At 36.5% G+C, this 21946-nt stretch overlaps 1 protein-coding gene across 1 annotated transcript in view; it reads right to left on the reverse strand.

Moving 5' to 3' along the window:
• LOC140157449 (uncharacterized) overlaps positions 1–21946 on the reverse strand; it is a 112689-nt gene that overhangs the window by 50245 nt on the left and 40498 nt on the right. Inside the window, 1 exon segment of the mRNA XM_072180652.1 lies at positions 12066–12188. Coding sequence (XP_072036753.1) covers positions 12066–12188 — 123 coding nt within the window.

Consider the following 21946-nt stretch of genomic DNA (forward strand, 5'->3'; position numbering starts at 1 on the left):
GGCCTTATTTTATTCTTTTAAAACAGACCATTTTCTCTGCGTCAAAACAGCCTGAAAGTAAAACAATTGTTGTTTTTTTCAATTTGTGTACATTGAAAACAGCGCCAAACGTTTGGGTTCATTAAGGTTGGTCTTATATAACCCTGGAATTATAGGTAAGTCCCACCTTAAGACTGATATCTCTTTCTGTTATCATTGTCGGAATTTTACACTATGGACCACAATGGCCTCATCCCAATGGCATAGTTCAATAGCCTCAATTAAACACTCATAGTGGAAAATTTGACCTCAACTTGCAGAGCATGAGTTTCTGTACCCACATTTTCTAAGGTCATGCAATGAATGTACAAATGTATTGGGGTTAAAGAACTGTGCCCTGATAGATGAGCATGTTATGGATCCTTGCAACAGTATCATATTTTCATTCAAGCAAGCCTAGACTGATATATCCTTTTAAACACCCAGCGAAGACCATCGCACACATCCATACAAACAAGAACGTTTCTGTAACAATTTACATAGAGTCGGGGCTCTCTGGTGTAACAATGGAACTTGTTGGTATAACAATGGGACTTGTTGGTATAATAATGCATCCCAACGCCAGCAAAATATTGTCATAGCACCTCCAAAGTGACATAACAAAATATTGGGCTCATCCCAACAAAACAAGGAACAGAAACAAGATTGAACTTACCATGATTTCCTGTGGAGAGTACAATGGTAATATATTCCAAGTTATGTATAATTGCTACAGGAGCATTGCACTATTAAAGTCCACTGCGCTTATATCATAGTTGTAACAAATCATCTTATTTATCTATCTTCCGACAGAATATCCAGAATAATATCGCATATTTGAACCAATCAAGTCCATCCAGGTTTGATTCACTCGTAGAAGAAAGTATTTCCCATAAAATAATTCAGTTACTGACAAAATTAAAAGTTTGGGTAGTCCAGTCAGAGTTGTAGATTTCTTCAAGCAAACAAGCTCAGTAATTTTATTCCAGCTGTCCTAATCAAAACTTTTCACAAATTGGAAGTGAAATATAAGTCCGTCCAGTGTCCACTATTGAAAACTCACTTGCGATTACTTGTTGAAGAACAATATTTCCAATAAAATAAAAGACCGTACATGTACCAACATTGGTATAGTCTGGGACTGACTTGTACTGATTTGTTCAAGCATACAAGATATAATTTGATTCCAGTTGACCAAACCAAAACTCCACTCAAATTTTAAGAAATACAAGTTTGTCCGAGATAGAAAATTCACTCTCAATCACTCGCTGAACAACAGTATTTCCTATAGATAGTACCAGTTACCAATAGTACAATTATTGAAAGCTGGGATAGTTCCGTCCCAGATCCAGTGATTTCTTCGCACAAACAAGTTCTATAATTTGATTCCAGCTGTCCGAATCAAAAACTCACCACACATGTGTATGGGAAAAGACCTACGGATATCCACTCCTATGTAGATCTAATAAGTCATAGAGTACCAATCATGTTGAGTTGCACCATGCATGCACACATTATGGTCCTATACCGGGTCCCCAAACAGGTGTAATAAAGCCTGTGTTAATCACCTATGAATCCTCCTACAGTTTCCTGCCTGCCAGCCTGCTTGACCGGTCCTTAACAAGCCTTGACTAATTAAGACACTCTTGCTGGTTGCTGTTCATATATGGCATCGAATGGTACAGACGCAACACCATTGCTATATCCTACCAACTGTGCCAACTATGAGAAATTGTTGTTGTAGTAAAAGTACTAATAAGTTGGTACGAGTCCAGTAGACTAATTAAGGCGCCCTCATTGATTTTTGGTCATATTCGGCATCAAAACAATGGCATAGACGCAAAACCATTTCAATATCCTACCAACAACTGCACATGAGTAGTAGTAAACTTGATAAATGCTTACGGCGATCGAGACCCTGTGACGATTCATAATACCAGGTCCCTACCAAGATCTTTTACTCATCAAATGGGATCATGGCATAAACATCAATGACAAAACTACGAACCATTGTAGTCTATATCACATGCTACTAGTAGCAACATAACTTTTGCTTATATACTGAAGTTCCGCAATTTCACAGAAAGCTGTGTATGTAGACTAGCTAGCATGCAGTTATCTCAACGTCACAGCTTCATACCCTGGTATTGGTATTATAGTAAGCCCTGGTAGTGGTCACAGGCCTGACAAGCCCGGTGCTCATTAGTGCCGATTTAGACCATGTTTGACCGGAGGGGGATGAAGTCAATGAACAGCAAAAATCCCTCCCTATCTCTGACAACTGGCTATGACATGCGGTAGCCATGGCAACAGATCTGGGGTAACTGGTAGCCAAATGACTGGCAGCCATTTTGGTTATCGCTTTCCAGAATAAATAAATAAATAAAATATGGAGTTGGTATCAAAAATTAAAGAAAAATACATTTAGAGTGAAATTTTGAAATTAATATGTTCCCTCTTATTATTTTTTGAAAACTGACAATTGAAATTTTATTTTAAAAAATGGATTGCACTCTGAAAGAAATTCAGCATGAAATATCGCAAGTTGAGCATGTAAACGGTCAAAATTAGCAGCATCACATCACACAGACTATTAGCAGGCACATATCTTTAATACAGGTCAAGAACCTCTTTTCTGGTATATATTTTTAACAGTTTCTGCAAAAAAATAGTAACACATTTCTATAAAAGGGACAGTATTTAATTGGTTGGCTGAGTCGGGCCAAGGTAGAGTAAAGAATCTTTTGTTTTAAATTATCAAATTAATTCTGCCCTAAATGATTTGTTTCTTCTGAAGAGGTCATGTGAAAAACCCAGGTCAGTTGGTAAATTGTGGGAAAACATACTATTTGCAGAAAAGGGCAATTTTGCATGGATATTCTTTGAAATGTCCATATTAGGGGGTTGCTTTATAATAATAATTACACAAACAAGTATATTTTGGAGTTGAAATACTGAAAGAGCTCTGCCGATCTTCCATCTCACTCAATAGCTATGTATTTCGTTCATTATTGCTATTAGTTAAATTACTTCTGCATACACCTATGTGACAGGATATGGAACAGTCCAAACAACTTTGTTTTATTACTTTTCACTATAGCCTGACAAGTCCACTCTTACTTTCAGGGATGAGGTAGGGAAAAGGAGGGGCTGTACATACCCTGTAATAATTGATATCACTTGTTTCTGTGTTTATTTTTCACTCTTTCTAATACTGCAATTTATACATAATACATAATAGAAGAGATACCACAATCATGCCCTAGCTACTTCAGTGCAAGATATCTTAACTCTTGACTGATAATTAAATAAAACATTAAAATCCCAAGCATAAATGACTAATTAAACCCAATTTAAATTTATAATTAGTCCCTGTTTACCAAAATGTGACAGACTAATTGTCAGTGTGATTATGCAATTAACAGTGACTAATTAACAACCAGATTTACAGGGCTACCTCCTAATAAACAAAACCATCCCGTCCGCATATATAATTACATCCTGAATATACCCCTTTAAATAGCTCGCTGGTTTTTGTTTTGACAAATTACGACGACCTGGAAGACGTCATGACAGTTGGACGAGCGAGAACAAAAGAAGCGGATAATTAATCCTCTTCTATTTCCGAAAGATGAGATTGACAGCAATTAAACAAAAGATTAAATTGTCTCTATTTTAAGGTTGCTATCAGTACATTCGAGAATGAGATAATTTGTGAATTGAGTGTAGGATTTCTGTGTAGTAAATAAAATTAGATCAGTCTGGTCCAAAAATAAATTACAGTGTAAACAGAGTGCATGTAGGAGTAATTATAACATGTAGTATTGCTTTGGTCTATAATTATTATGATATAAAGTTTCAATCCTACTGCATGACTTCCTAGTTTAAATCCCAGGGGGGTACTTAGTACAAATGACCATACGGGGCGTGCCGCTAATATGGGTAGCATTTTCGGCCTTTTGGTATATCAATGACCCCTTTTTTAAGCCAATTTTGGTATATGAATGGGTCCTTTTTTCAAAAAGTTTTCAATTTTTTAGAAAAATAGCCCAATTTTGCCTCAATCTAGCCAAAATTTCAAAATTTTCCCCAAAAAATTGGGAAAATTTGTAAAAACTAAGACAATTTGGGTTAAATTTGGTCGAAAATTTTGACTTTTGGTATATCAATGGGTCCAAATTTCTTGAAAATTGGTATATTGATGGGTCCACTTTCAAATTCTCAGCGGCACATACATACCAAAATCAAACTTGAGTACCCCCCCGGGGTTTAAATGATGTGTGCAGATCTGAAATGGTACACACATCATACTCCTAGAGGCTGTCTTGTCCTGTCTTGTCCTGGCTGGACATTTTCTGTCCTATAGGCATACCCCTGCACTTCTCAGGGATCAGTTACTTTCTACCAAGAAGTAAAATTAGAATTGTTTATAAAAACTACACAAAAGCAAAATTCTACTAGCTCTTGAACCCTCAGTCACTAAAAAAGTCGAGTTAACCAACACTAACCCACAAACCTTGTTCGGAGGATCTGTGGGTAGCTCGGACTAGCTCCAGTGACTAGAGGGCAAGCCTAAAGTACATTGTTACACCAGGACCTAGAAAGTCTCAGTTATTCGCATATCGCACGGTTCCACCATGATGCAAGGAGAGCCTCAAACTGGCATGAAATGAAAGGAAAAATTACAGAACTTTACACAATGTTATATGACTGGTTCAATTCCCATTCATGCATGCTGCCATTAATCTAGGCTCTCCTCGCACAATTGGCGGAACCATGCAATGGGTGAATAGAAACTTCACCAACCATGTACCAGCAGAATGCTCTTGATATTTTAATGTACATATTCCAGTCTCTCTTCAGCCTCAGCATAGTGTCAGAGGGGATATGCTATGTAATTTGGTCACTTGTTTTTCTTTATTGGATGGAAAAATAAAAGGCAGGTTGGCTTAGGAGCACAGCTAACCTTTTAGCAGCAAGTTGGTAGAAGTCGCATATGCCATTGGTTCATTATTTGATCTTAAAATGACATCATAGAGTGAAGATGCCATAATCGCTTAAAAACTTTTGAACCATAAGCACCAAGTTCAAAATGACTAAGCATTTATACACATACCCACACAACATGCATTTCTTGTCTCACAAGGTCTTTTAAGGTCCTACGTGCCTACTTCTTAATTCCAATGCATGATCATGCAGCGACTAGAACCCTCGTTTAGTATAGAGTTTCCCTCGTTATCATACAACAAATCTAAATTGCTTTGTCCAATCGGTGATTTCAATGATAAGAACATAGCAAGTACATGTGACAAGGATATCACATTGCAAAATGAAAACTACAGCCTACTCTTGTTTTTTAAATGTTGCAAAATTGTTGCCCGATTTGAAATTTTGGAGCAGTACCAACTTTTCGGATCACATTCATAGGCCTCCAGCATTTCAGCTGGGCCATTTAGGTTTGATGGACATGTTGAGTTTGATGTTTGCTTTCTAAAATACCAAGGTTTCGACTTTTGTTGCACGTTGCAAGAATCAAACTTTTTTGTTTGTGAGAATTATTTGATTTTATTGCGTAAACATAAGTTTACGAGAAGTTTGATTTATACAAATTTGTTTACGAGAATCTAATTGCAAGAATCAATTCACAGATTCTCGCAAAATTCTAGCCCTGAATTCACAGCAATGTTGTGAAAGGTAATGCAATATTGCTGGGGCGGATCCTGAGGGGGCTGATGGGGGTCCCAGCCCCATCTTTTGACAGCTAAATCATGCAAATTCAGCCTGTTTTGGGATTATATCAGCCACTTAGCCCCCTCTTTTTACAGACACTCAGTCCCCTCTTTTTAGAAATACAGGAACTCTAGTATTACTCATTTGAAGTAATGTTCTTCATTCTTTCTTCAACGGTGTCACTAGTTAGCCAGGTGGAGGCCTGGGGTAGGTAGCCAATAGTCTCAACAAGATCACCCTTCGCACACACTTTTCATCAGGCGACAGCCATTTCTATTCTTAATTATGAGTCAACTAAACTCACCAAACATTACCTCATTGATTATGATTATTGCATTCAATTTTCTTGACCTTATCACCACAAACCCCTGGGAAAATATTAAAAACATTGATTTTTGCCCAAATTCAGCCTTTTCAAGAACCACAAGACCTGCTGAACAAACACAACTGAAGAGAATCTGCGGAAATGTATACATCCACATGACCAGATATATTTCATCTAATTAAGGTTTGGACATATTTATCCATCAAACATCACAGATCAGTTATAATCTCCTGAAATTCAGATGAGTGACCAGTCATTATCCTATGTACGAAGGCAAAGATGGGAGACATGTAAACAAACCCCTGAGGGATGGGATATACTTGAGACCCTGGGGGAGGGGGAGGGGATGGCCACTGTGGCTGTGGTGATGGCACATACGGTGTGGGTGGTATGAGGACACTGTTGATAATTTGAGAAACGGGCATGTTATCATTATCCCAGTTTCCATTTGATGAATGAATCTTGTTGTTGTTATTTTTTATCCTCAAAGTGCTCTGAACTATACCAATATTACATGTGTAGAAAAGTGCGTACAGTCATGGGATGGGCATGCTGAGGTGAGATGCCCACCCCTCCTTTTAATTTTCTTCAAAATTACACATGATCAGCATTTAAGCAAATATGAACCAAAAAACATCTTCGTTCTGCAACTGCAATACATTAATCTACTGAGCCATTCTCAGAATGGGCAATGTTAAACTTCATCGATTTTAGCGTTTATGCCAATTTATTGACTATAAAATACAAGTAGCTGTTCAGCCTGCAATGCAAATAAACAAGTGCTTTAAATAGCCACCTATTACAAAGTGTATTTAGATCATAATAAGCAACAAACATTCATAACAATTCTTTATAATTGAAATTTAACCCAATTATTCTCTTCATTACCACATTGTGCGAAAACATGTCGACAATTTTACCGCAGGCAAACTTTTATCAATTATGAATTATTATAAAAGCATTCCAAAACGCTGATAATACGGCAGTGCGCAACAACATAATATTTGCCGCTCGTCTAGCCAGCAACAGATATTGTAATTGATTAGCGCAATTTCGATCAATACCACTCAACATGAAGATGACAAAGGATCCTGTCGTAATGTCAATATCTCCGCCATTGTTCTTCGACCTCCCTGTAGCGATCTACAATGCTTGCAACGATGTAATATAGGCAGTCATTGTTGGAAAACTTGTTAGGCATTCCTAATTATTATTATGTTTGGGCATATTAGTGTTTTGCATATGGATTTTGGAATCGGTGTCACTATTAGTATTAATTTTTACACGGACGCATATTTCCTTGTTCTGGACTTCAGCTGAAGGGCAATTCTGTCTATAGGAATTTTAGAAAACGAGGTTACAATGTTAAATTATGAATGTCCTGCTCAGAATTTTTTTTGTTTTTTAATGTTTCCAACAGAAATTAAATAAAACTTACTCACACTTTTAAGAAGTACCTTATGCCATAACCTGTCCCTTTTGTTTAATGTCTATGTATCATAAAACTTGTCCCTTCAAGTGTATAATTGTATGGATTGCTCCTTTAATAATTTATTTGAAAATAAAGAACAATTTTGCATTTTCCACAAAATCATTAGATTTGCTCATTTAATTTCCATCCTTATTTACTCTAGTCACAAGTAAATATATGAATTGATATTTTAATTAAAAAATAATCGAGAAACGGTATAGGTGATTCAATTCGTATCTGTGTGTATTTGCAGAATGAAAAAATTGACTTTCATTTTTTATTTATTTAATGCTTGCCTATTCATTATTATGCCACAATGAATCAAAACTCTCATTAACAGCGGTGTGTAAAGGTTCTCCGAGATATCAATATATATATTAAATTATTCATGTAGCAGAAACATTTAACAAAAGTTTTAAAATGATTCTTTTTAAAACCAAGCATGAATGTTAGAATCTATTTAGCACCAAATTACTCATTTTGTACGATTGTGATATAAAGTTGTATTTCTTTCTTCCTTTTTAGATTTTATTTAAAACCATACTCATCCATTATTGAAAGCGGTACATGTTTTGAAGTCACTCTTTTCACCATTTTATTCAAAGTTCGAACAATATGGAGTCTAAAAATTCAATTTCTCGTTTCATACAAATTAAATTACGAATTGACCACATTTCAATATGATTTGAAGCATAAAACCCAGGTTGTTCACATATTTCCTGGTTTATTCATAATTTCCATTAAATTACATTTTAATACACTAGAGCTTTGTGCTTTTAATAATGTTCCCAATTCAAAATTCCATTCTTACTGCACTGAATACAACAGGTCAATGTTTTGGAGCATGAAGCGATTTTTCTCGCTTACCATTTTTATCACGATTATAAGTTAAGTTTTTTTCTCACCCCAAAACAACTTCCAAAAGAAATACTACATAGTACTCCCTCATTGCACAATTTCTCCCTCCCTCAATTATACCCCAGCCTACGGCAACGGGGTTTGAATTATTTTTTAGGATGACTGGGCACATATTTTGGTTCCACAATTGTGCGGTTTTTAGTATGTTTACCAGAGCCCAAATGCCCTAAATTCCAAATTTCATTGTTGGTGCTGTCGGTTGGTACAAAAAGTATTACCACAACCCCTGGGCAAATGACGAAAAATTGTGCCATTTAATTTTTTTTTCTTCCTATAGGGCCTAGATACAGTGGGTCCAGAAGATCAGATATAGATGTTGTTGCAATATTGAATACTCACACCTGTGTGACAAACATATTAACAACAAACATTTAGTCATCCTGTTTATGTGTTTTTTGGAAGGGTTGCTCCAAGCCTAGTCGAAGGGGCATCAGCTAATTAACTAACACCCCTCCCATGCAATACTGTGCAATCACTTTTTCCAGGGTTTATGGTACGATTAACTTTAGACACATTGAGCATCTACTGTGGGGTCCATACAGTCATGCCTAATCAAAGGGGTATCAGCTGGCCCCCATGTGCCCTTATGCCATTCACCCCCAAAATAAACCATTTTTTAAACAAATTTTGCCATTTTGAAGCTAAAAATGGCCAAATATGATGTTAAATGCCATGCATGTGAAAATGTGCAATCTTTAAAGGCTGAAATGATCAAATAATGAAAGTAGGCTATGTCAAATAATGAATAATGACTAATGAAATAGTCACCTCCTCCTGACCTTCCTTATCCAAATATTTGAGCTGAGAACCAATGAATCAACTTTCATTAGCCTAAAACACTCCACATTCCCTTAAGACGGCACTACTGTCCACACGCTATAATCTATAATCGTAGTCTGCAATTGGTTTCCTGACTTTGTGCAAATGCAAAGAATTCCAACTGCGCCAGCCGGAGAGTGACAACTACCGACACATTCAAAGGCAAACATTCAAACAATCGTTATTCAACTTCAAGTCTGTATTTAATGTTACGACCGACATTTCTGACACAAACGGCGATACACGCCACACGTAGGCCCACATATTAATAAAAGGCCAATAAAGACCCCTGCTTGCCTTTTTGACTTTTTGCCAGTTCAAACTAAAGGTTCCTAATGTCACTTGTCACTATACCCCGTTCAATACATCACATCCAAAAATACATGACCGTCTAGACTCAATTTGTCACACATTCATGCTGTCAGGAGTGAACGCAGTTTGAACTTGACTCCTTTATAGTGCACCAAACATAGGCAATATAATGAGTTCTTGAGCACTATTTTCAAGCATTTGATCGATTGATTACTATTATTTATGGTCTATACCACTCTTTATTTGGAGGCAAAACAAATCATTATGTTTTGAACAATTTTTCAAGTTCTATCAAGTGAAACACCTAGCGATAAATCAAAACTTTTATTCTTACAGAATGACTGTGCAATGTATAGGTCTATTGCTAAAAATACCAGTACAATTGAATGGTCTGATATTATTATTTGAATTTTAAATATATCTATAGGTGAAGCATACATTTATAACCTATAAAATATTCTTCTTATCTTTTATTTCACAATAGGAATTTTACTGTCGCATTTCAATTGTATGCTCAATGTGATTAATCAAAAGCATTGCAAGAGTGATACATTTATACATTTGTGTAAAAGGGAAAGTTGGATTGTGGAGGATTCCACAAATATCAAATGAATCCATTTAATAAAGTGGTTTTCAATCAACATATCAAATTACAAAATTGTTACAATTTCATTTAATGTACAGCCTGGTGAATGATGTATTATTTATACAAAAAATATTCCTTTAAAAAGACAGCAACAAAGATGCCAAATGATCATAATTAAATTTCAAAACATTTCTTTTGAGTGCTAAAATAAAAATAAGTGTGAAGATGAACAATAGTTGCAAATGCAGCCCAACTGTTGTTGCTTTCCCCAAATTGCCAAATATTTTATTATTTAAATAAAATATTCTACTATTTAAAGCAAACTTCATTTTTCTTTTAGAGAACCATGCAATTATTGTTTTCATTTCACGACAGCAAACTTTTTCACAACTTTTTAATCCTTCGCAGCAATCCCAACCTCACAGCATATCCATAGCGATTGTCACCCTAGTTACAAAGTAGTTAATCAAGTACAAAAATTCTCTATTTTTCCTCATTTTTTTCTAAAACAAAATGGAAAACATCTTACACCACATGCGTCATATTACAGCTCAATAGTCTATTGAATAGTGAAAAAACAAAGCAGGCTGACCCAAAATTTTACAAAATTGGTCAAATTCAAGGAATGATCTTGTTTTAAAGACGTTATCCTTAATTACATGCACCACTAATCCCAATTAATTTCCAGACGAGTTTCCGTTTTTCCTTTCAAATTTCAAAGTTAGTAATAACTTTTGTGGTCACTCCTGTTAAGACATTGGGGAAATCCTGCAAAACAATAGTGGTCCTTGGCTTTATTTTTGCTAAAACAAAAAGGAAGTGATTTGCACCAAATCTGCAATTAATTGCATAAGGGAAATTAATTTCCACTTCTGTGAACTTAAACCCCTAAATCGGCGCTCAAGCAGGTAGGCAAATTCAAATGATACATCGTCCGCTTTCTTTGAAGTGACTTTGGACCAAATACAGGTGACATTGATCTTTGCACTGGCTAAATTGGGAGCACAGACAAAAAAACCAAAAAAAAACACAACTAAATGAGTGACCCAAATGCAAAAACACGTGACCCAAAACATGTAAGTATCAATTGCAGGATATTCCAAATAAAAAAAATTAAAAAAATAACTAAATGAGTGACCCAAATGCAAAAACGAGTGACCCAAAACATGAAAGTATCAATTTCAGGATATTCCAAGTTTGTAAAAACAAAACAAAAAACAACCCAAAAACTGACTCAATGAGTGACCCAAATGCAAAAACGAGTGACCCAAAACGTGAAAATATCAATTTCAGGATGGGTTATTTTTCATCCCTTAGGCAACAAAAATACAAACAGAATAGACTGGTACCTGGATCGAATAAGAGAATCGTTACAACCGGCTTATACCTAATGATTCCCTCCACAAATTATGATTACGTCAAACGTGAAAAACTATCAATCATATTACAATACCTGTTTGTGACCGCTACCGCAGACAAGTAAAAACAAATTTCATTGGTTATCTAACCCATTCAATAGAATATGAACACGACCAGGGTTTTGTGGTAACTTGTATCTATTCTGCTTGCACTTCTTAATTTGATGTCAACTCACCGCAACTAAGACTTTCATTATATATTTTTTTCTTTCAATTTTCCAATTTTCCAAACTTTCAGACTGAAGCCATGATCTTCTTTCAAAAGATATACAAATGTTAATCTTTGACACTAAGTAATTTGCAGACTGGTGCATATTTGTGGTAGACTACTGATTATAAATAATACAGATAGCAGAACTTTTCATATTATACATGTAATCAAACATTCCCTTTTAAAGGGAACTTTAATTTTCATAACTTTTTTGATCAGGGGGAGCCATTATAGTTTTTGTTGAGGGAGTAACCTACCTCTTCTCTAGGGACCACCCTTTCCATCAGATCCAGGTCATCACTAGGAAATCTGTCTTGCACTTGTTGGAGTTTGTTTTCGTTTTCTGCGTGTCCCACCTCGTCTTCTCTGTCTTTAACCATCTGTAACGAGAATAAACAAAACATAAAATTACACAATGATAGATAATCATTGATGAATTTGAAGATATGCACCTGTTCACCGTCACAAGAATTCAGCCTACTGGCCCTATGCACAATCATGCTTCGCAGGCCTGAAGATTTCAGTTTTAAAAGCATCGCAGCATTGCATCGCGCTTAAGATGTGGAGTATGAATTGGACTAAAGTGCCTAATGGAGGAGTTCCCAAGCATCCCAGGAAAGGAATCCGTAAATCTGAAATGAAACTTGCACATTAAAGCGCATTATCATTCAACCTCCCTTACCAAACATGAATGCCTATTTGGCATTCTGTAGCTATTCGCCAAGCCCTCGAGTGCTAAGGATAGAGGTACTAGATGGTCACTAGCACTCAGTAGCTAATGAATGCCTATAGAGCTGGTTCACAGGCATTCCGAATGCCTTACAAGAATGCTACCGAATGCCTATTTACTCATTAAGCCCTCAATAAAGCTCAATACTATTTACTTAGGCATTCCTAAGCATTCATAACTTAGGCATTCCAAGTGGTTCTAGGATTAGGCGGTTTGCTATAGGCCCTCGGTGGCATTCGGATAAGTCATAGGCATTCCACTGAAAAAATTTCTAAGTATTAGGCATTCGGTTAAAAATTTTTAAAGTAATAGGCATTCCACTGAAAAATTTCTAAGTATTAGGCATTCGGTTTAAAAATTTCTAAGTAATAGGCATTCTGTTCAATTAGGCATTCTGCTATAGCCTTGACTAGCATTCCTTAGTGGTTGACCCAAGGGTCAAACAGGTGCATGATGGGAATATATTTCTAACTGCCATTTTTGAACTGGTGTGAATGCAGAGATGATGGAATCTTTATCCTTTCATGTTTCCAGCTTTATTATAGACCTTATTTTTCCACTTTTTACATTTGGGATGTTACATGACAATGCATATTATGTGGACAACATCATACATGTATACATGTGATCCATGTAGTTATCTTTGTGTGCAATAATATGCCACAATATGGATGGTGTATGTATAAAAGGTAAGCTTAAATATGACTAGATGTAATGTAGGCAGTTTCTTGAAATATGGAAGGAGAGGCTAGTTAGTATGTATATTGGGGCATTATTATTATTAATAATAATAGTGTACATTTATACCACGCACAAATATCCACTAAAAAGCACTCATATGGTGCAAGAAGAGCTCAAGCAAAGAGCATGAAACCTCAAACAATGAAACCAAACAACAGTGACAAATTACCGGTACATCATTGTGTAGCTATAATTATTTTGTGTACGTACACTGATCCCAGAAATCAGGCTGTATTTGCAAATGAACTTCAACCTGATTTCAACCTCTGCATCCGGGCTCTGCATTGAATGTTGGTTGAAATCAGGTTGAAATTTCAACCTTGTATCAACGTTGAAATTTCAACATGATATCAACTAACTTTTAGGTTGAAGGGTTGAAATCAGGTTAGGTTGAAACTTCGATGTTGTTTCAGTATTGATACATCGTCGAAATCCTAACCTGTGCAGACTAGGATATGTTACTCAATTTATCAGTTATGAATTTGATGCAATTTAGTGGATCTTGCTGATGCCCATGGCTCCGGGACATGGCTATATACTTGCTGATATATTCAAGTTCAATTTGTGCATATTCTTAATCCTTACTCTCATAGAATTCCTACAGCAACCCTATAAGATTCAAGTTCAAGTGCTATTTTTGAAAAAAAAAAATACAGGGAAATCATATGGAAAAGTATACTGTTACATCTTTGCGTTCACTCAATTGATGTGAATACTGAATTTTAAGCTGAATTTGCAATTAAAATGCCTCTGCCTCTGTCACAATGGATAAAAAATGGGAGTATATTATGGGCTTACCATTTGCGATTTTCTGCAGTGCATTCCTATTCCTCACTTTTGTAGAATTGCTATAGCTATATTATTATTTATATCGTGGTTCAAGTGCTATTATACAGGTGGTTGGAATACCTATAAGCGGTTGGAATGCATATAGGCGGTTGGAATGCCTATAGGCGGTTGGAATGCTTCCTATAGGCAATTGGAAATTTCTTTGGCGGTTGGAGTGCTTCATAGGTGGTTGGAATGCCACTAAGTGGTTTGAGGGCCTAGCTCATTTACATATTTCGCCTCTGAGGAGGGCTTATGAACCGCTTACGAACCACTTATAGCGGTTGAGGGCTTAATAAGTGGTTCGAGTGCTAACCTGTAGGCGGTTGGAATGCTCTGAAGCGGTTGGTATGCTTCCTAGCGGTTCAATGCTTCCTAGGCGGTTGGAATGCTTCCCAAGCGGTTCAATGCTTCCCAAGCGGTTCAATGCTTCCTAGGTGGTTTAAATGCTTGGTGGTTTGAATGCCTCCTTAGTGGTTTGAATGCCTCCTAGTGGTTCGAGTGCTTAGCTCATTTACATATTTCGCCTCTGAGGAGGGCTTATGAACCGCTTATGAACCACTATAAGCGGTTGAGGGCTTAGAAACAGGCGGTTGAGTGCTAACAACCGCCTATTAGCTCAATGTTATAGTATTGGAGGCATTCACCATTTAGGCATTCATTAGCGGTTCTTTACCATTCAATGGAATGCCTAGTGAGTGCTTAGAGAATGCTAGTTTTTTAGGTAAGGGCTGTTATAGACCTGCGATACTTACATGTACATTTTCCTTCTCCCTGGGGTGCCGCTGTATTTCCACATAAGCACTGGTGGTATACAGACTTACAAATGCCATGATTCTCATTATTCCATTCAAATATTGGTGCAACCTATTGGTCAGTTATAAAATTCCCAATTGTACGAATCCAATTATGGCTATATCTGCAGCACAATTGTATTTCAAATATTCCAATGACTACTAGTAATATTCCTATGCTATTTTGGGTATCAGCAATTTGCAGTGCAAATTTTGTCGAAAAATGTATTTCCACTTGTATTCATCTTGTTGAAGAGTCGTCACCTACGTCTAAAAATTCAGCATCAAAGTCACTCAAATATCCATATGATATTAGATATATATCCGCTTCGAGATACAAAGTAAGCAGCTTAAAACCGACTTCTTGTATCTCTGCGTCAAGGACTCAAGGTATCATCTAGAAATGGTACAATCATTCCAACCAAGAACACTTTGTTCCAACCATTTCCGAATCGAAAGACTAAAAGCAAAACATCCCTATTACTCCTCTCAACGATGGCTAATAATGGAAAAGAGAAAGCCTTCAGTTTCCTTTCACGTCAGTCACCAATCAGTACAAATCAAACTCCACTTAAGATCTTAAGACTCCTTGACTTCACAAAGAAATGAAAGGAAAATTCAACAACGTGTGTGGTAAAGAAGGCTGTTTAAAAATAGCCGATCTTAAATGGTCTGAATAGACGTCACCAAGGAGACGTACAAGACTCGTCTTATACCGGCATTGTCCAGCGACGATGGTCAAAACCGTTAATGAGTGTCAATCTTGCTGTAGTCCTTGTGCGTCCACTTCAGATGATGTTGTACAGAAACACGAGGAAATGGTTGACGGAGAAGCACTATCAATGTTTGAAATGTGTACAAAGTGTTGCCGGTTCATATTTAAATAATGCACCTCAGTCTTATAAGAGATTACACAGCGGTTTTGTGTGCTTTTCGTAAACTTATCTGTTAAGGCGGTATTTTAATTGTTAACATTACTCATCTGGTTATGAAGATATCTGATAGCTTCTACTTCCTCCTTGTGACTCCCAATATGATGCTAAAGGGTGGAGGAAGATGATGCTGCACAATTGAGGCAACCACTACCACTCAGAAAGCAGTTGAGGGCTATCCGAAGAGACTAAAAGGTCTGCCAACCCAGCCAATAGCAGTATCAAAACAAAAATGAAAGAGTAAGCCACTGGGCAGCAGATTCATCAAGGTGAAACGGAACCTTTTGTGATGATTTGAAAGTCAAAAAATGCTCTAAATAACCTGACCTAGGCTTTCATTTTACTGACCTTACACAATTTATCAAAGCATGGAAATAGTAGATCTACTAATATTTCCATGATCAAAGTTATCTCTTTTTTAAAGAAGAATAGCTCTTCTTCACACTATCAGCAATATTAATAGTTACTCCATGTACAGGTTTTACAATTCATTACTTATATCTTCTTTTTTGTTCAGTTATAGCGATTTTTTGGATACATGTCCTTTTGGATATATCACTATGTGATTCTCTGACTGTAATGTCAACCCTCCTTCAATTCCAGTAATGAACTCTTCTGTTCACATGCTACAAGAATATTTTGGAGGACCAAGAACCAAGACTACCAATTTACAAACATCACCATTTTGGGCTCATAAATTGGGATACATGGCAACTGTAGGATTTCATTTTTATCGTAATCCACTTGTGATGTTTGATAAAACGATAGCCAGATCGGAAAAGATATCTTACACTTCCCACAATGCATTTCTTCCATTTCAATTTTCTGTACCGATTTGCTATCTGGTGCAACATGGGTCGATATTGACAAAAAGTACCTCAATGAACAGACCACATATCCAGATCTTGCCAAAATGTTTATTTCTTGCCTATCAACCCATGTTTATCCAATCTATTCATAACATGAAAACAAAGGCAACCTGTAAAGTAACATGAGTGTCATTTCCTGTAATGAGGTGATGCATCATGTTGCAAAGGATTCTGGGAAGGTCAAGACCTCTTCTCTGCAGCGAGATTAAACACACTGTGTACAGAACATATCAAGAACTAAGGCAAACTCACATTTCTTTCTCTCCATCTCAGATCCAAACATTTGTAGCTGTTTTATTTTTAGAAAATTCAAAAGATGTTTATTCTATTTAACAGATCGATCAATACCAGATCGATCAATGTGCCCTACATTTAGTATTTACATTATTTTTGTCAATTAGTGGCATTAAAATGGAGGTGACTTGGGAATTAAAGGTAGAAGTACTTGAATTAAAAAATATATTTAATGTCCTCTGAAGGCAACAAAAACAAGGAGTATGTAATATTTACAAACTGATAAAAGTTAATGGATGTTTTCTGATCCTTGTAACATGCAGTCCTTGGGTAATTGTAAGATATACCATGGTTAAATAATCACATTTATCTTTTTAATCGCTTGACTCATCTCGGATTAATCAAATCTTGATTGCACGGTAAATACACCTACGCAACAAGTATGACAATTACCTGTATACAGCATGTAAACTTAAGGTATGTAACTTCATTACCGCTCAAAAAAAACCTTTTTGCCATTTTTACTTAAAAAAGTAAACTGCTGTTAATTTAGGCTTGATTTTTGATTGCCAAATCCAAGGATACTCACATATTTGCTGTTAATTGTTCTTGTGAAATTCAAATAAATTTGATTTTGATTTGTTGCAAAAGTTTTCGCATTCACAATTATTATTTGTTCCACAAGTTCTGTTTGAAGTAACCTTTATTTTGTACAGGTTTTATTATCATTTGACAGGCTCACGGACTCCATACTAAGCAGTTTGGAGATCAATAAATATGATTTTGTTACCTATAGTTCGGACAATGGTCGAGGTTCTTTTCCCCAATGCTCCAATGTATTATGTATATGAAAATATTATAGTTTTGGTTTCTTCGTATTGGATTCTCAGAATTACCACTATGCTATTCTTGGTCAGAAACCTTCAGGATCCATATACATTATTCCAAAGGCGCGGAATTGAGTGTAAAATGCATAAGAAACCAGTTCCAAAGTTTTACCAATTAATCTATTCTCCCACACATCCTACACATCTATGCAATTTAGCAGAATCAGTTTCTCAGACTGTGGCACAGGCTATGTTGGAAGATGCAGGAACCAGAGGAGATGTTTGAGCAAGAGTCTTATCTGGCTGTGGTAGATAAGATGACTCTTCCCAATCCTTGGTGGTGGAAGGAATTATGCCAAGGATTTTTAAAGCGCATCATAAACAATTCTGACCTTAAATTAAAAGATATGATGACTGTTTCTAATACTACCCAGTCATCTTCAAGATTCGGAGATGTTGAAATTTCCTGCCTTTTCGCATGTCCGCAACCGATGTGCATCATGTAGGTACAGGCCTTTCTTGGGGTGGCTTCAGCATTGGATCCTTCATGCTTAAATGCAAAATAACACGCCAATGCACAACGCTGAGGTTGCACGATACTACGTGAGCTCTCTGTGTGTACTTGCAGTGTCCAACGCATTTAAACCCAAATCGAATTGTACCCATAAGATGATGAAAGGACGAATAACTTTCTTTGTTGTCAGTTTAAAATTGGAAACTCAAAATTTCCCCCAACAAAATTGTCCACCTTTTCAAGCAGTAGACCATTAGTCAAAGTCTCACCATTGTAAGTCATCAGGATTTATCAATTGATTACCATCATTACAAGATGTTTGTTTTACCTACTTTACTTAGCTTTGTAGTTTAATCAAGGTTTTAAAATATTGACTTAGTGAGCCAGTTGCATGCAAATAAAACTGTTATATGCTAATGACGTACTCTCTTGGCTAACTCTATTACACAAAATGTAGCCTCAATATTGAGTGATGACAGGAGATGATTTTTTTGGCCTCTGTCCAACTCCCCCCCTCCACACACACACCACCCCCGCCCACCACACCACCACCCTCCCCTAAAAAAATCATGCAAAATTAGGAAATTTTGGCCTCTCCATACACCAAATTTGACCATTTTTGGTTAATCCTTCATGAAATTATTTCATGTAAGCTTATACCAACCCTAATCCTTATTCTAAACCTAATCCTAACCCTGATTTTGTGTAACATTTAAAGGAATAACCTAATTTTTAATTTTCAATCCTGAACTTTGACCCACTCCTGCTTGCACTTGATATTACATTAATTTTCCTAGATCGAAATGACATTAATTTAATAACCACTACACCCATAATCACAACTCGCTCCCCCAAGATTTTGAGAAGGAACACAAGAGTATAAAATCAGGACGGAAACTGATCTTATTAGTAATCAATACTTCCTATTTCATAGTTTTGTTTACGAAAAAAAAATCACAGCATTATTTATCATAGATGGACTTTGTATTGTTTTGTTTAATGTTGGTAGCCTTGTCATATTTGTTAGTAAGCCTGATTATGATAATGCAAAATCACCAAAACGTATCCATAACAATGTCAATGACGTCTTTGAACTTCTGGCTTTCACGGTGATCTTCCATATCGACTGCTGGATGCCAGAAGTGGGTATCTAGTTAAGTGCAGTAGCTGCCATGTGTTAAGGCGAGCTTGTGAGCACAATATACTGAGTGTAAATTGTCCAATGTTCACAGGGCAGCTATTGCACTTACCCGATTCTGGCACTGAGCTCATCTATGCTCATGCTCATCTGTCAGTACATAGTTCATTAACTTCAATAGGCTTCTACATGCAGAGGATGACCTTTCAGTATTTTGGGTACCGTACAAAAATGCATATAATGCACAACTTGGGGTCAACTTTTGAGGTGTGCTTGTTGAATGGAGGTTATTGAGCTTTGCCTTTGGAGATGAGATCATATAAATTGGGCTATTCATATTGAAATCCATACACCTGCTATGGAAGACATGAACTTCATCTCCCAAACAAGGAGTGTATATTTCAAATAGAGTCACCCATCAGGGTAACCCCATTTGAAATTCACACTCCCTGTGTGGAAGATTAAGGTCATGCCTTTCACAGGTGGTATATGGATTTCAACTGGAACAGCCCATTATTGTGTCAGTGTTTGATTTGGATGGATGAAGCTGAAACTTCTCTCAGTTGAGCAGAACGCTGCTTCTTTTGAATTGTGCCATTAAGGATGGTAGCGGGTTGTAAATATTATGACATTATTTGTCAAATAACGCATAGCCGTTGCCCTGGTAACTTGAAACACATCAACAAACTTTGTAAATGGGTTTCGTGCCTACACTCTATGTATGATCTTCTTTTTAAAATCATCTTGAACCCATTAGTACGTGAAAATGAAAATGATTACAACTTATTTTGTCCAAGCAATTGAGTTATGCTTAAACACACAAAAAATGGATGGCAAACACACAAAATCTGTGCGCCCTACTCAACCCCTTTCAATCACAGAAATCCAACATTTCCTATTTCACAAATAACCTGTGAAATTAAAGAGGAATATATTGCTATGTACTTACGATCTGTCGAGACCTCTACAATTATGTACTCAAAGGCTCGATTAGCTTCTGAAGAGAATGTAAATATGCAGATTTAGGACCAAGGCTTTTGTGGCCGACACATTAGATCGGAAGGCCAAACAGCGCAACACAAAAGGGATCAAGCATTTTATTCTTTTCATCAATTGAAATGGGCATTGAATCACAGAAGTCATATTTCCATTGCATGATGCTCTTCCATTTGAAATCAGTGATACCCATGTGGAAGACCATGATACCCCTGCTGAAGATCTAAGAAAAGCTTCCACAGGGGGAATATGGTTTTTAAATGGAATTGGCTAAGGGTTAAATTATTTTGAAACCCTTCATGTGTGTAAAGCTTTACCAATATCTTCCACAACTGGGGTGAGTATTTCAAATGGAAGTTACCTAATTGTCTATTCTATTTGAATTGTGGAGTACCACTCGCACAGGGGGAGAGTGAATTTCAAACAGAACAGCCCACTTTCGAGGCTATGGGCATGGTAACATAATACGCAACGGTTCGCTGCATACTTGGCCACCGTTTCTGTTGTTCGTTAATTCAATACACATTAAAATCCTGTTTAAAATACCTTTTAATATATAATGACCTTTTATTTAATGTCATTTTGATTAATTTGTTTAATTGATTGGTTGCAATTGAGGTTTAATGGCATGCACTAAGGTGTAAAAGTTAACTAGGGCAAATGTCACCATTTTCTTCATCAAGAATGATGAATGCATGATAACATTTTCTTTCTCTTCTCTTTCAATTATGACTTACTTTGTCTCGTTCCAAGATTAACCTGTTACCGTCAGTTTTAGGACACATGGGATTTCCAAAAGAAAAGTATCTTTTCAGTCGATCAATACAGATAATAAGCTTGATAAAATTATGAACCAATTGCCCTCAATTAAGGATTCTGCATCTCGTTAGTAAAAACAATAGATTGCTAATGAACAGGTTTTTCTCTTGATCATGATACCAGATAAATGTTCCGATTATGACTAATTTTCTCAGAAATGGCTCTTTATGATGTCCCTCAAGCGTAAGTCAAGATTAAGGGCATGCATAATGAATGCATACAATCAGTACACCTTTATTAATTGTTTCAAATTTACAGGATAACCTGAAAACAAGGAAATATTGATTCAAAGGATTCACCAACCTTATTTCGGTCGATCCTTCAGGTAATTATTTCGTGTAAGCTAATCCTAACCCTAACCCTAATTTTGTGTATAATTACATGAAGGAGTAACCCTTATTTCTCTTTTGCAGTTCTTTTTAGAACAAAAACGCTATCTATCCCAAGGTTTTGGTGTTGCTCGCTTCTGTTATCATTTAGAATTCAGCAGAGAAATGGTTACATTATTCCTAGTAATGTGAACATCCAGTGGCATGGGCGGGGAGGGGGGGGGACCGTGTGCTCTGGGTGCCAACTAAAGGGGGAGCGTCCAATTGACCAATTCAGTATCAATTCTGCACCTCTCCAACCGATGTAAGTAGTAAATATCAGCACAACGTCATTTGAAAGATCAATTTTAGTCATTATAACCAAATTTAATTAGTGGTAAGCCCTAT

The sequence above is a fragment of the Amphiura filiformis genome, chromosome 7 (genome assembly GCF_039555335.1).
Source record: "Amphiura filiformis chromosome 7, Afil_fr2py, whole genome shotgun sequence".
Taxonomy (NCBI): Eukaryota; Metazoa; Echinodermata; class Ophiuroidea; order Amphilepidida; family Amphiuridae; genus Amphiura; species Amphiura filiformis.